Source organism: Cataglyphis hispanica, chromosome 1, assembly GCF_021464435.1.
Source record: "Cataglyphis hispanica isolate Lineage 1 chromosome 1, ULB_Chis1_1.0, whole genome shotgun sequence".
Classification (NCBI taxonomy): Eukaryota; Metazoa; Arthropoda; class Insecta; order Hymenoptera; family Formicidae; genus Cataglyphis; species Cataglyphis hispanica.
Window position 1 is genome coordinate 18593577 of NC_065954.1, and position 12631 is coordinate 18606207.

At 33.4% G+C, this 12631-nt stretch overlaps 4 protein-coding genes across 11 annotated transcripts in view; 2 read left to right on the forward strand and 2 right to left on the reverse strand.

Annotated features, from left to right (window-relative positions):
- LOC126856002 (IQ motif and SEC7 domain-containing protein 1) overlaps positions 1–2704 on the reverse strand; it is a 42399-nt gene extending 39695 nt beyond the window's left edge. The window contains exon 1 of one of the 2 annotated variants that reach the window (XM_050604191.1): positions 2161–2704. In XM_050604191.1, coding sequence (XP_050460148.1) covers positions 2161–2399 — 239 coding nt within the window. In that variant the 5' untranslated portion in view covers positions 2400–2704. The remainder of the gene's footprint in view (positions 1–2160) is intronic. The other variant, XM_050605030.1, reaches the window with a different exon arrangement.
- Positions 2705–3097: 393 nt separating this feature from the next.
- Positions 3098–7780, forward strand: LOC126857590 (myotubularin-related protein 14). 7 transcript variants are annotated; one of them, XM_050607747.1, is made up of 8 exons: positions 3098–3435; positions 3908–4450; positions 4533–5110; positions 5608–5927; positions 6174–6594; positions 6710–6900; positions 6967–7066; positions 7146–7780. In XM_050607747.1, exons 2-8 carry the CDS (start codon positions 4364–4366, stop codon positions 7288–7290), a joined length of 1842 nt encoding a protein of 613 aa, XP_050463704.1. In that variant the 5' UTR covers positions 3098–3435; positions 3908–4363; the 3' UTR covers positions 7291–7780. The 7 variants fall into 7 exon arrangements, with proteins under 7 accessions (XP_050463704.1, XP_050463278.1, XP_050463201.1 ...); XM_050607321.1 differs by having other exon boundaries at positions 3098–3873; positions 4081–4450; positions 6710–7066; XM_050607244.1 differs by having other exon boundaries at positions 6710–7066.
- A 243-nt stretch (positions 7781–8023) lies between these two features.
- On the reverse strand, positions 8024–9307 carry LOC126859135 (peroxisome biogenesis factor 10). Its single transcript, XM_050610130.1, has 3 exons — positions 8778–9307; positions 8447–8698; positions 8024–8380 (listed from the first exon to the last, which is right to left on the reverse strand). Exons 1-3 carry the CDS (start codon positions 9078–9080, stop codon positions 8066–8068), a joined length of 870 nt encoding a protein of 289 aa, XP_050466087.1. The 5' UTR covers positions 9081–9307; the 3' UTR covers positions 8024–8065.
- Positions 9308–9943: 636 nt separating this feature from the next.
- Positions 9944–12322, forward strand: LOC126859146 (palmitoyltransferase ZDHHC3). Its single transcript, XM_050610173.1, has 4 exons — positions 9944–10473; positions 10931–11212; positions 11375–11533; positions 11604–12322. The coding sequence occupies exons 1-4, from the start codon at positions 10361–10363 to the stop codon at positions 11881–11883; spliced, it is 834 nt and encodes a 277-aa protein (XP_050466130.1). The 5' UTR covers positions 9944–10360; the 3' UTR covers positions 11884–12322.
- The last annotated feature ends 309 nt before the right edge of the window (positions 12323–12631 follow it).

The window sequence follows — 12631 nt, forward strand, 5'->3', positions numbered from 1 at the left end:
AACTCTACGTGGAACTAAATTATATCTAATACGCGACATTTCGCGTCCACATACTATCGCATTATCAACTGGGCGGTTAGCGGAGTCTCTATCTGTAATTTGATGACACAAGGTACCTTCCTCCCTCCCTTCTCCCGTCTGTCATAGATTATCAATTTGTCTGTTGTATGCGCTTGCAACATTGATAGCAGCGAACACGTCGTTCTGTTTCATGTTCGCTTTAATAACACGCATTATCGTCACGGTGTCGTACGCGCGACAGCATATTAAACATTCACTAGGAAAATGTCAATATACAAACGACAATGAAATAAAACACGCGGCTAAACTTAACGGGGCGACGAATCATCGCGGCTACTCATCGACGCCGATGATTCCCATATTCATAAAACGATGAGCGAATGTAAAGCGTAAAATTATCAGGCACGTGTTTCATTCTTTATAATATCCGTGGCCACAATTAAAATTAATTTTTTCCTAGCAAAATGTCAGAAGCATGTATAGTTCTCGAGTGATTGAGTAGAAACTTGAAAATGAGACAAACTGGGAACTTGAAGAGAGAGAAGATGAATGAAAAAAAAAATACTTCGATTAATGTCGAATAAACATCACTTTGATAACATTGTAATTTAAAACTTATCTAGAGATATACGATATATAATATTAAAAAAAATCTCACATGATGATAATCTTCCTCGACATTTCCGATAAGAAAGGATCGTCACGGAATTAGCTATTATTGAAAGGCAAATAATTATTAAACGTATTAATCTCGCATATTAAAGCAACAACAAATAATCGAAAAAAAACTAATCCTTTATTTAGCAGAAATAAAATTGAAGCTGAAACTTTTGATCAACAGAAATGCGAGAAAGCTGTAAAAATAATTAAAAATATAATAAAAAAGATATTTTCAATTTATTTCATTTCAACTTTTTGGACTAATTCATATCTTTTAACCGTATTTTTGACCGTCAAAAAAAAATTGCCTGTGCTATGACGGCTTACGATGCTTAGCAGAATCGATCAGAATTTGATTAATGGCCAGAAGCAGCAACATTGCCAAATAAAAAGTCAATCTAACGAGGCGCATATCGCGTTTCATTACGCGAATCGCGCCCTCCGATATCATGTCAACTCATTCGCATCATGATATAGCTGGCAGAGAATTTGTACGAAAACGCGATCGCACGCTCGCTGCTGCAATATCAATCTCGCGGTGATTGATATTTGATGGCTTTTTCTGAGGGCACAGAGAGAGGAACGGAGGAGAGTGGGATGGAGGAGAGCAACGTGACGTCCTGCGGACTCGCAGGAAGGGTGAACCACCCTCCTGACGCAATTTACGGTAGACACTCTAACTAGGGTGGATGTACGTGAAAACTGGGAAATAAACAACGATGGAACACGTAAGTGCGAGGGCAAATCGCGAATAAATCGGCGCAGACATTCGTAGAAAAAACGCGCGGGAAAAGGATGCGTGTGGAACCGCCCTTTTTAGATGCAATTTCTGCGCCTGCCTTACACCTCCTTCTTCTGCTTGAAAAGCACGATTTAAAAATTTACATTTTCTATATATCCAATACCTTACGTTCAACAAACGAACAAAAAATTTTCCATTACATTTTGATTTATCTTTTTATCTCATTTTATATCACTAATCTAATTTTAAATAGCGTAAGTTTAAAAGAATGCAACTGAATGAGAATAGATCTCGCTTTTGTGAAGAATCGTATTTTTTTTTTCTCTATCTGACAAAAAATTCGCGCGCTACATAATTTATATTGTTCAGATGTAAAAGGCGGTGGCACACAAAACGCGAATGAAGATTAACGTGAAAGATTAATGTGAAAAAAAAATATGGAGGCTACTTTCGCCGGTAAATTAATTTCATCGCAATCGAATCTATTGTTCCTCTCGCAGCTGCGAAATTGTATCACATCCGCGCGTTCGGAATAAAAAAAAAAATGTACATAAACGCGTTATAGGGGAAAAGAAAAAGAGTGAGGAGAAAAATTGCTGCAAACTACTAAGATCGGAGAAGAAAAAACATATCTGTATATTCGAATATGATCGAGAGATTTCAATCTCGATCATCGAGATCTCCTTTCGCAAAGCAAAGGATTAAAGAAAGGAAGGCAACGAAGCAGACGCACATACCTGTCATCGTGCAGACGCTTGAGATCGGTCATCTCGCGCTCGAACTTGAATTTTGACACCTCGCAGAGCAGGGCGTCCCGTTCGCCGACGACCTCGGCGAGTTCCCGCTGCAGCCTCTCGATCTCGACGTACTGACGGCTGATGAGCTGATTCTTCTCCTCGAGGATGCTCTCGACGTCCGGATCCAAGAGAGCGCCCGGCGGCGACGCCGCCGCCTCGCCATCGAGAATCGCGCTCATGACTATTTGTTTACTTTCACCGATCGCGACCGCGCGCGCGCGCGCGCGCGGATCCCTCGCACTCTTGTCGTATATATGACGCGAAAACGCTAACGCTCGCGGGTTTCCACCCCACGTCCGGGAAACGTCGTCCGTTCGACCCCCGCGCAGTTTCACGAGAAAGACGCGCGTCGCCGATTTACGACGCGCCACGATGAGTCACGAGACACCATATTACGACAACGATCGCGCGTATACGTGATCACGTCACTGTAACTCGCGAGACATCGCCGACGAGGCACGCACGACGCGACAGCCCCTCATTGTACGCTCGCCATATTGCGAGGAGCCGCGGCCGCGGATCCGCGTTTCTCAATATCCCAATGTCGGTTCGATTCCGCTGGTCCATAGTACGTCGCGTCAGGAGCGGCGCGCATGCGCGCCGCCGATCAGCTGGGCGCGTGGCGTCATCTCGAGCTCCAGTTCGATACTCGCATGCTCCCTCGATTACTTATCGAATAGCGGTATTATCGATATTAGCCGAGAGTTCAATAAAAAAATAATTTTTTGTCTTTTCGAACATTATATTGTCATTTATTTGTAATAATGGAATATAACCGTAGAGTGAATCTACTGGAATTCCATATGCGGAAAACACCAATGTCGTGATGATCGTGAGGCGTGAGGGATGGGAAGGGTTGGGAAAAAAAAGGGGGAAAGGCGCGACGCGTGCGTCTCGCCAGATCTCTCTCGGCAGTAACCTCGCAATATCATTACGATACGAAAACGTGATCGCGAGTCGCGAGATATAATGCCTAACACCGCATGTGTGTGAATACCGCTTGTAATAAATACCGCAGTAAAATTCACCCTTGCCGAAAGTACGTAAATAAAGACCGTCGTTTCTTCTCAACGAAAGTACCGCATCTTTTCCCATATTTTGAATTCAGTTTCAAATATTTTCGGAGGAGGGAGAAAAGGAAATAGACACTCGCGTCGAATCTCTGAAAACGCGAAATTCTAAAAATACGTCTCACCATTATTACAAAGACACAAGGTTGTATAATAATTCTACCAGTGTTATTCATAGTTTTCATCCTTACGTTGTGTGCGAAGAGAACAATGTGATGCATGCTTTTGAATGACACGCGGCAGTATCGACAGATTACACACGTTTTTCTCTGCGCGAATAATTTATGTCTCGCTATTGTTCTTTCGGTTTCTCATGATTAATAAAAAAAACCGTTACAAAGTTCATGAATTTTGATTGTAGAGAAAAAAATTTCGATTACTCTTCAGTTTTTCACGCATTTTCTCTTGCATTATAAGAGTATTAAGTTAAAGAGACTTAAGGAGAGTCAATAACGGAATTTTAGAAATATTTGACTTTTCATGTTATTCGCTAATCGAATGACATGAGCGAGCAAGTTTCATATATACACATACATACATACATACATATAGATACATATATATGATACATGTATATGTATATGTGAGTGTTTTTTGAAAATTTTTGCATTGTTTAGATAATTACAAGTCGATTCCATTTTGCCAGTAAATATGAAGTGATGGTCATATATATTTATAGTAGAAAACATTTTCTCGAAGAAAATTTTATATAATAAAATATACATATACAATTAAAACTATTAACATGTCTACAAAAATAATATTTCATTATATACATACATATTAAAAGATTGTGTCATCAACATTTGAAGATGAATTGTGGCGAGAAAGATTTGATGTGTGTCAATTTGCAATGCCGTGTATGCAAACTTTGTATTTGCAATGTCTGTATACCTTAAGTATAGTGTTTGTGTTTGTGTTATGTTTTTGCCATGTAATATTGGCTAATAAATAACTAATGTCTCATGAGTTTGATAATAACAATTGCAAAAAGTTAATTAGTGCCTCCTTGGGAAGATTTTTCAAAGATATTTCTACAACAAGTTGGAGAACGCATCTAGCTGCGAAAAATCATGACTGAAATTAATATAAATACTTTAGAAGATCTTATTACATATTTTGCAAAAAACACCTATAAGACCAAGGATGCAGATGTTAAAGTAATTGTTCTTTAATATTCTACAATTGTGTATGCTAGTACTATTAAACTTTTTGTGGGATTAATGATATATGTTTTTACAGACTCAAGAAATTATGCAAAGATGTATGCTGCTCACATCTTTTGATTATGAATATTACATAATAGACAACAACGAAGGTAGCCTTTGTGGACATTATCCTAGATATCTTATAATATTGGAGCATGATAAAATACGAAGTTCAAAAAAATGTGATTCACCACTGCCAGCGCCACACATTCGAGAAAGCATACCTGAATCTATATATTTAAGGAATAATCTCCAGAAAATGATAATAAAGTCGAGATTCGCCAGATGTCGTTCAAGATTTCCCGTGCCAGTGATACTTTATAAGGGTAGGCACGTATGCAGATCTGCAACGTTAGCCAGTAGTCCAGAAATGTTTGGTAGAGCTGGATTAGATTTCTTATCTAGTCTAGCTAGCAGCAGTATCAGTTCTACATCAGCAATTCCATTGGAAGACAAAAGTCTAATGCAAGATGCAAAGGGAATTATGGAAGAATCAATTATTGACATGAAAAATAAATTTAGATTTTATGATATAGAACTCTTGAAGAATCTTAATGTAGGAACCATCATTGATTTCATGGTTGAGAAGAAGAAGGTCAAATATGGAATGACGTAAGGATGCTACTAACATATCTTTCTACTCTTTTTTCCATTTTTTTTTAGTTTTTTATTTTTTTTTAATTTTTTATTTTGTGTATCTCAAAAAACAAATGATTGGAGGGAGAAGAAAAACAAAATTATTATAAAACTTTGTTTACTAAATGCAAAAAAATAGTAATATAAATATTATAGTTTGAAAGAAATATAAATTCTGTATAATAAAAGCAAAAGAAAGACGGCTCTACATATTAAGACTATTTTACTAAATAATTAAAAGATGGATCTAATTAACATTACACTTTGTAATAATAATATTTAGGATGAAACATTATAGTTTTGAGAAGAGAACTGCATACACAATAGACAATAACTATTCCAATAAAGAAGATGACCATCTTTGCAAACACAGTAAAGTTTCATAATAATAGTTCTTAGCCTGAGCAGTCTGTTTTATTCTATGAATCCACTTTTAGAGGCCCTTAAACAGAGCTCTTTTGTTCGGTACTCAGCGTAACTTCATCGGAGAAGGTAGACCAAGAGAGAAGATACAGCGACTTTAACCTCATTTCACTGCCATATCCTGGATGTGAATTCTTCAAGGAATTTAGAGACCAAGATTATCGATCAAAGGGCTTGGTATTTGACTGGTGTCAGAATTACGTGGACGCACCGATCAATGTACCTGATGACTTCGCCTCCAGTCAATTACGAATCAACTGGGATAGATATACAGAATGGGATCTAGTCAAATTAACACAGAACTATTTAAGATTAATACTAAGATATTTAAGCGAAAGTAGTAAAGGGATATTGATTCACTGCATCTCAGGTACAGATATAGAATACACAATATATAGTATAATATATATATATATATATATATATATATTATATGTATATATATTATATATATATATTATATATATATATTATATATATATTATATGTATATATATTATATGTATATATATATATTATATGTATATATATATATATATATATATATATATATATATATCTTTCCTATTAAAATTTCTAAAAATATTTTCTAATAAAATTAATATATTATTTATAGGTTGGGACCGTACACCGTTATTTATTTCATTATTGAGAATTAGTTTGTGGGCTGATGGGGTAATTCATAAGACGTTAAATTCGTATCAATTACTTTATTATACTATTGCCTATGATTGGTTGCTTTTTGGACATGATTTAGCAGATCGACTAAATAAAGGAGAAGAGATATTCTTCTTTTGCTTTGATTTCTTAAAATATATTGAAACTGAACACTTCAGTATACACAAACATTACGAGAGAAAAACGAGGCCTAGCGAGTCACAATCGGAAAATATCACGATAAATGCCGAATCGTTTGAACTTATCTCAGCTCCTAATTTCAGTTCATCTAGTTCTATCGAACAAAATAGTGAAGATGGTGAATCAACAGCTGTATTTTTCGATAATTTGGATAGTCAAGATGATTCTCGAAATAATGTGTAATTATTTTAATTATTTAGTTTTAAGTATTATTGCGAAATATTAAAATATATAATATTTGTTAAGTATTACCCGATATTCCGAAACTTTTATACATATCTATATTTATTATAGGACTATTACATCTGGGACACTTAATGTGTCTCCTAATAAAGAAGATGGTATCATTCAAGGATCGCGTTTATCTTTGTCCGCGAATCGTACATCTCCGATTGGGGTTCCTATTCCGCATAATACTCGACGGATACGACAACGAAACGATTCAACATCTTCAGGCGACTCGTGGCAACTGGTAACAGGGACAGGTAGTCTATGTGGTTCCACGTCTATTAATGCTGCTTGTATGGACAATGTATTAATTCCTGGTTTAGATTGTAAGCCTTCATGTGCAGCTTGCACAACTCCACGTACATTAATAGGAAATGTGAACACAAATGATGATGAAGTTACTGCTTATGTATCATCCATACAGTGAGTTTTCAATATAAATTTTTGATTGTGTTAATTTTTTTTTGTAATATATGAATTGCATTAAAATATTTTATTTTAGACGTAAAGAACGATTGCGTTGTCTCCGAAATATATTTTGTAAAGCCTATGGACCTCATGGATTTCGATTGAAGGACGAGGCAAGTGGCATTGGCCAATATCTTGGAAATATTGTTGGAATGACTTCAACCCAACGCACATCCTAATGACTGAAATATTGTTAACTTTTTAAGAATGTAAATTTACAGTCGATTTTCTTTATTCTAAAATTACTTCAGATATTAGATCAATCTCAATTTCATATTTAATCTTTCACTCTTTTTCTAATAGACAAATGAGAAAATATACACTTTGTTTTTATTCACTTTTTTAATCTAACATAGTAAGCTAATACTTAGATTTGTAATTGAAATGTTAATGCAAAAAAAAAAGTAATTGATTTAATATTAAGAGAACTTAGAATAGAGAAAATTGACTATCTTGTTAATAAAACTTATGTTCAATTGACGATTTTATAAACTAAAATTTATAACACGAAAATGAGACAATTGTACATTATTGTTTTCTCAAAAATATGAATAACATGATGTATGCTAATAATAGAATAAACTCAATATTTTTGTATATGTCTACATGGAATATATTAACAGAATTTTATCTCTCTCTCTCTCTCTCTCTCTCTCTCTCTCTCTCTTTCCATATAGAGTTAGTATTAATTTTTATTAATTGGTCATCAATATCTAAACTTTGCACAAAACATTTAGATTAACAAAAGAATTTTTAAATATGTTTTATATATCATAACAAATCTTCTAAAAAGAAAGATAAGTAAAACTGACTTCTTAAAATAAACTTATTTCATTTTTAAGAAAAAAATGCATTTATTTTAAGACTTCATTTAAAAAAGAATTATGAAAGGTATAGTTGGTTTTTTTTACATTGTATATATATTCAAAAAATATAATTAATTATCACAGAAAATTATAGATTCATTATATGTATAATTCTTGATGGTGGAACATATTCTCTGCAATATGGACATTGTGGTTTGACACGTAACCATTCACTGAGACAAGTCCAACAAAACAAATGACCACATAATGTTGCAGTTGTTGCTGTTGCTTCGAGGCATAATTGACAACTGTGACTAATATATTTTGTATTAGATACATTTATGATTGTAGTGTCTTGCTTCATGCTACATTGCCAAGTTCTTAGTACACATTGAATTAAAGTAGCAATTCCTAATAGCCTTAATCCCCAGCTGATAGTATCGACTGGTCGAGGTCCATATACCTTTAAATTATATTCCATAGGGATAAGAATAATAAAATTATGATATTGCAAACTTTTAAAGTTTACCTTTGTATAATCTAATCCTGCAATTCTTCTACCCAGACTATAGTATCTACCATATATATAAAAGATTCCTTTGTGAAATAGCACGATTATAGGTATCATTGTACGTAATTTGGACAAGAAAGTATTAAAAAATGTTATCGCTGTTGGTGTCAACTGGCTATGTGGATGATTCACGTACGCTTGACATTGGCCTAACAATTTGAGTAACATTTTCTCTCCGAGGCATTCCATAATTGCAGCCAATATTCTGACCTTAAGAGATAGAATATGGAATTTAATTAAAATTCTTCACAGAAGATACATCACGATAAACTTTCTCATTGAAACGTACAGTTAATGTCGGTACTTTGCGCGCCTCTAGATTAGTCTGTACTATGCCGGTATATTCCTCGCCCAATGTTTGATTTCCCATTCCCGATGTGAAAACAAAGTACACTAATTTGAGCGGAATGTCAGACTGAATGCATTGAAATAACGTTCTATGTACTCCAACATTTTGCAGTATCTCGGATAGTTTCTGTCTCAGATGTTTCACGAAATCATCATCCCGTTGATGTGCTCGCAATATCTCCGCTTGACTCGCGCATTTTAATTTGCGGTGAAACCACTTTTTATCGGTTCCCATTTTTCTCATTTATCACACATTTGCTATAGCCGAGTAATATAAAAATCATGCAAAGTCACGCGTGAGCTCCAAGAATACAAAGTCATCTCTATCCTCTCTCGTTTCATTCTTGCTTTTGTGGTCAATGTGAAACGGAGTAATTTTTTTACGCATGCGCAGATTGCGCAGTAGAGCATAAGGATCATATGATCTTAAATAACATAATCTTTGATGATATCGTTTAGATCCATATCATTTGGAAGAAATAGAAAATATGAGAGAAAACAAATGATATAAAGATTGAAATATTTTTTTCATAAAATTATATAATATTTTTATCGCAAAATATTCAAATAATTGGTAAAAATCGTGTACAGCGGTCTTGAATTGTATTCATTTTTGCGACTGTCAAAAATTTGACAAGGAATCATATCTTTATACTCTAAAGAATCTCGTAGAACGTATAGCTGATTTAAAAAACGTTGCTGATTATATAATAATCGAGAAAATACGAAAGATGCGAAAAAAAAGCTTTGTTTGACAAAACAGTCGAGTTGACAACTAATTGCGCAATAATGTGAACCATCAGTAGGAACAATATGAATAAAATTCTATATATCATTTGCACGATTTATTTCATTATTGATAAAACTGATAAAGAGGATTACAATTATCTCGATTCTAATCTAATAACGCTTCTCAATTATTATATAACGATTCATCGAATTTTACGCTAAAGCTTGTATCACTATAAACTAGTATGCATTAAAGATTGAGATTGAAGATTGAAATTTGACCAATCAAAAAAAAGAAATATTAGTATCTTTTATTTTGATTAGTAAATTCCAATCTTTAATCTTAAATGAGTAGTCTGATACGGGCTTTAACTCCTTTTGCAATGTAAAGGTAATGCGCCTCGATAAGGTTGGCTACAAAAATGGTGAATTAGACTCTCGCTCAAGTCTCTATCACAGCTGTTCCGCTGCATCGGAGGGAGATCGGAGCTGGTGCTGTTTGACAGATCGGCTTTCCAATCGGTCCCTCTCTCCATGGAGGATCAAAGCCAAATAAAACTCGAATAGCAAGACTGCTATACCATATTTTACGTTAAAATCGTCAAACGCGACGATTATGCGTTATATACGTCGTTCAACGTTGATGGATGTCTGAATTAATGACGGACGATTAATATATATAATATGCAGCCGTTCGTCAGTAAACGGATGACATGAGACGTGTGTGTACCGTGATGAGGAACTGCGATATTATTAAGCACCGGGTGAGATACTTGCCGTTAGTGAAAACGAAAAATGTTCGTCAGAGATCCCTGTGGCATCATATGCATCATCGTCACCTATATAGCAGTGTTTTACGCCGATTATGTTGTGGTACGATGGATCGTGTTGCATACTATGCAAGACAGGTTCGTATAGTTTCATGACAAGAGCGAGAGAGAGAGAGAGAGAGAAAGAGAGAGAAAATTAACATTTAAATATCTTGAAACAATCATATTATATCATACTTTATGTAACACATCCTTAAATTTGGCTTAATAAAATATAAATTAATATAAAATATTTGAATAATTTGAAAATCTTATCGCCAAGATTTTATACAAATTGTTAATATTATGAATTGAAAAAAAATATTTAAATGCTAAAAAAAAATATATAATAATTCTATTAAAAGTATCTAAGTAATATACTTTATATATTTCTTTCTTTAATTAAAAATAATTAAATCAGATCTATTAAAACATTATAGGAAGTCTAGGAAGTATACTTCCTAGACTTGTGTAGTATAAATGTAACACTTTTTTTAGACCTTTTATCTAGATTTAGGTATTATTTTTAACATAACATTATTTTATTCTCTTCTAGCTTATGGGGCCCATTCCATGTAGTAGCATTCAACACTGTTGTACTTCTTTTAATGATGGCACATTTGAAAGCTGTCTGTAGCGATCCTGGTATAGTACCTTTACCGCAAAATAGAATGGACTTTTCTGATATTCATGCTTCTGGAGATAATGATGATCATGAAGGCGATGAAAAGGATGATTGGACAGTATGCACTAGATGTGAAACATATAGGCCACCTAGAGCCCATCACTGTAGAATTTGCAAACGTTGTATCAGGAGAATGGATCATCATTGTCCATGGTAACCATGAACTTCTGTGATGGAATAATAATATATAAAGATTTATGCAATAGCAATATTAATACAGTCCTTACAAATATTAATTTCCATTACAATATGTATTAGATAAGATTTATATGTTATTGAGTAATAAATAAATTTTAATATAATTGAATTTTTAAGGATCAATAATTGTGTCGGCGAGAGGAATCAAAAATACTTCATACAGTTTCTGGTATATGTTGGTGCATTAGCTATATATGCTATTATTTTAGTTATTGTGTCATGGATTTATGACTGCCCACAGTGCAATAATGATATTGCAATCAAGCAAAATCGCATGTACGTACCTGTATACTTACCGAGATGCTCTATGAAAATTGGAAAGCTCATATATTGATATGTATTGCAGTTTACATTGTGTGATATTAGTTTTGGAGTCCGCATTGTTTGGTATGTTTGTCATAGCAATTCTGGTGGATCAGTTTCAAGCAATTCTAGGCGATGAAACTGCTGTGGAACGAGTACAAGGTATACAACAGCGCTATCACAATAAGAGTACACCACGGACATTTACACTTTTGTCCCAAGTGTGTGGCAAGAGTCATCCTATATTTTGGTTGTTGCCTTGTCACAATCCACCACGTTATTCCTTCAGGAAGGATGCGTATTTAATTGACCATGAAGTTTGAGAGAGTTAGACAGGAGAGTGTATTATATCTGCACAGTATTTTTTTTTCTTTGTATTATTTTTCTATACAATTTATTAGTGATTCTTTCCTTAGATTATTAACTTAATACGCCCTTGTGCACGAATTATATATTGACATTATTATAGATTTGAGACTTGTAGCTATAATTTTTCTACAGCGCGAAAATAAAATATTTATATATCCTACCTCTGTAAAGAACTCTATCATCATTATTATTATCATATAATAAGATTAATACATATATATATTATTATTATATCTATATATTACACATATATAATTAGATATATATTTAAATTGTAAACAAACAATAGCTTTAATTTTGTTTATGTTGAAACATATGTAATAACAATTATACACATGGAAATGTAATTATATTTTTTTTTATGTTAATAAACTAATTTTTTTATCTTTTTAAGTTGAGATATCTAAAAATGAGTGATTTCAAGTGACAAGAATGTCAATTCTTTAATTTAAACAATTATTGCTAAAAATCTTTATATATTCTCGCTTAATAATTTTTTATTTGCTGCAAGGATTGTATTGTGTCTTAGAAAATAAAATTATTATTAACTCTAAAAGAAATTTATTATTAAATAATAATTAATAATGTTTATATGAATCTAATATATGTTTTATCATATCTAACATTACTTGTATTAATTATAATAATGATTTAATTTATTAATTCTATTTTATGTTTTGCTGTGCTGAAGAATTATTGAAT

What these genes read in the sequence shown, in the direction of transcription:
- LOC126857590 (XM_050607321.1), top strand. Translation starts at nt 4,364, where the DNA reads ATGACTGAAATTAATATAAATACTTTAGAAGATCTTATTACATATTTT. An exon ending in AAGGTCAAATATGGAATGAC is followed by an intron (nt 5,111 to 5,607) that starts GTAAGGATGCTA and finishes TTCGGTACTCAG; the next exon opens with CGTAACTTCATCGGAGAAGG. An exon ending in GATGATTCTCGAAATAATGT is followed by an intron (nt 6,595 to 6,709) that starts GTAATTATTTTA and finishes TATTTATTATAG; the next exon opens with GACTATTACATCTGGGACAC.
- LOC126859135 (XM_050610130.1), bottom strand. Translation starts at nt 9,080, where the DNA reads ATGAGAAAAATGGGAACCGATAAAAAGTGGTTTCACCGCAAATTAAAA. An exon ending in GCAAAGTACCGACATTAACT is followed by an intron (nt 8,699 to 8,777) that starts GTACGTTTCAAT and finishes CTATCTCTTAAG; the next exon opens with GTCAGAATATTGGCTGCAAT. An exon ending in CAGGATTAGATTATACAAAG is followed by an intron (nt 8,381 to 8,446) that starts GTAAACTTTAAA and finishes TATAATTTAAAG; the next exon opens with GTATATGGACCTCGACCAGT.
- LOC126859146 (XM_050610173.1), top strand. Translation starts at nt 10,361, where the DNA reads ATGTTCGTCAGAGATCCCTGTGGCATCATATGCATCATCGTCACCTAT. An exon ending in TTGCATACTATGCAAGACAG is followed by an intron (nt 10,474 to 10,930) that starts GTTCGTATAGTT and finishes ATTCTCTTCTAG; the next exon opens with CTTATGGGGCCCATTCCATG. An exon ending in GCAATCAAGCAAAATCGCAT is followed by an intron (nt 11,534 to 11,603) that starts GTACGTACCTGT and finishes TATGTATTGCAG; the next exon opens with TTTACATTGTGTGATATTAG.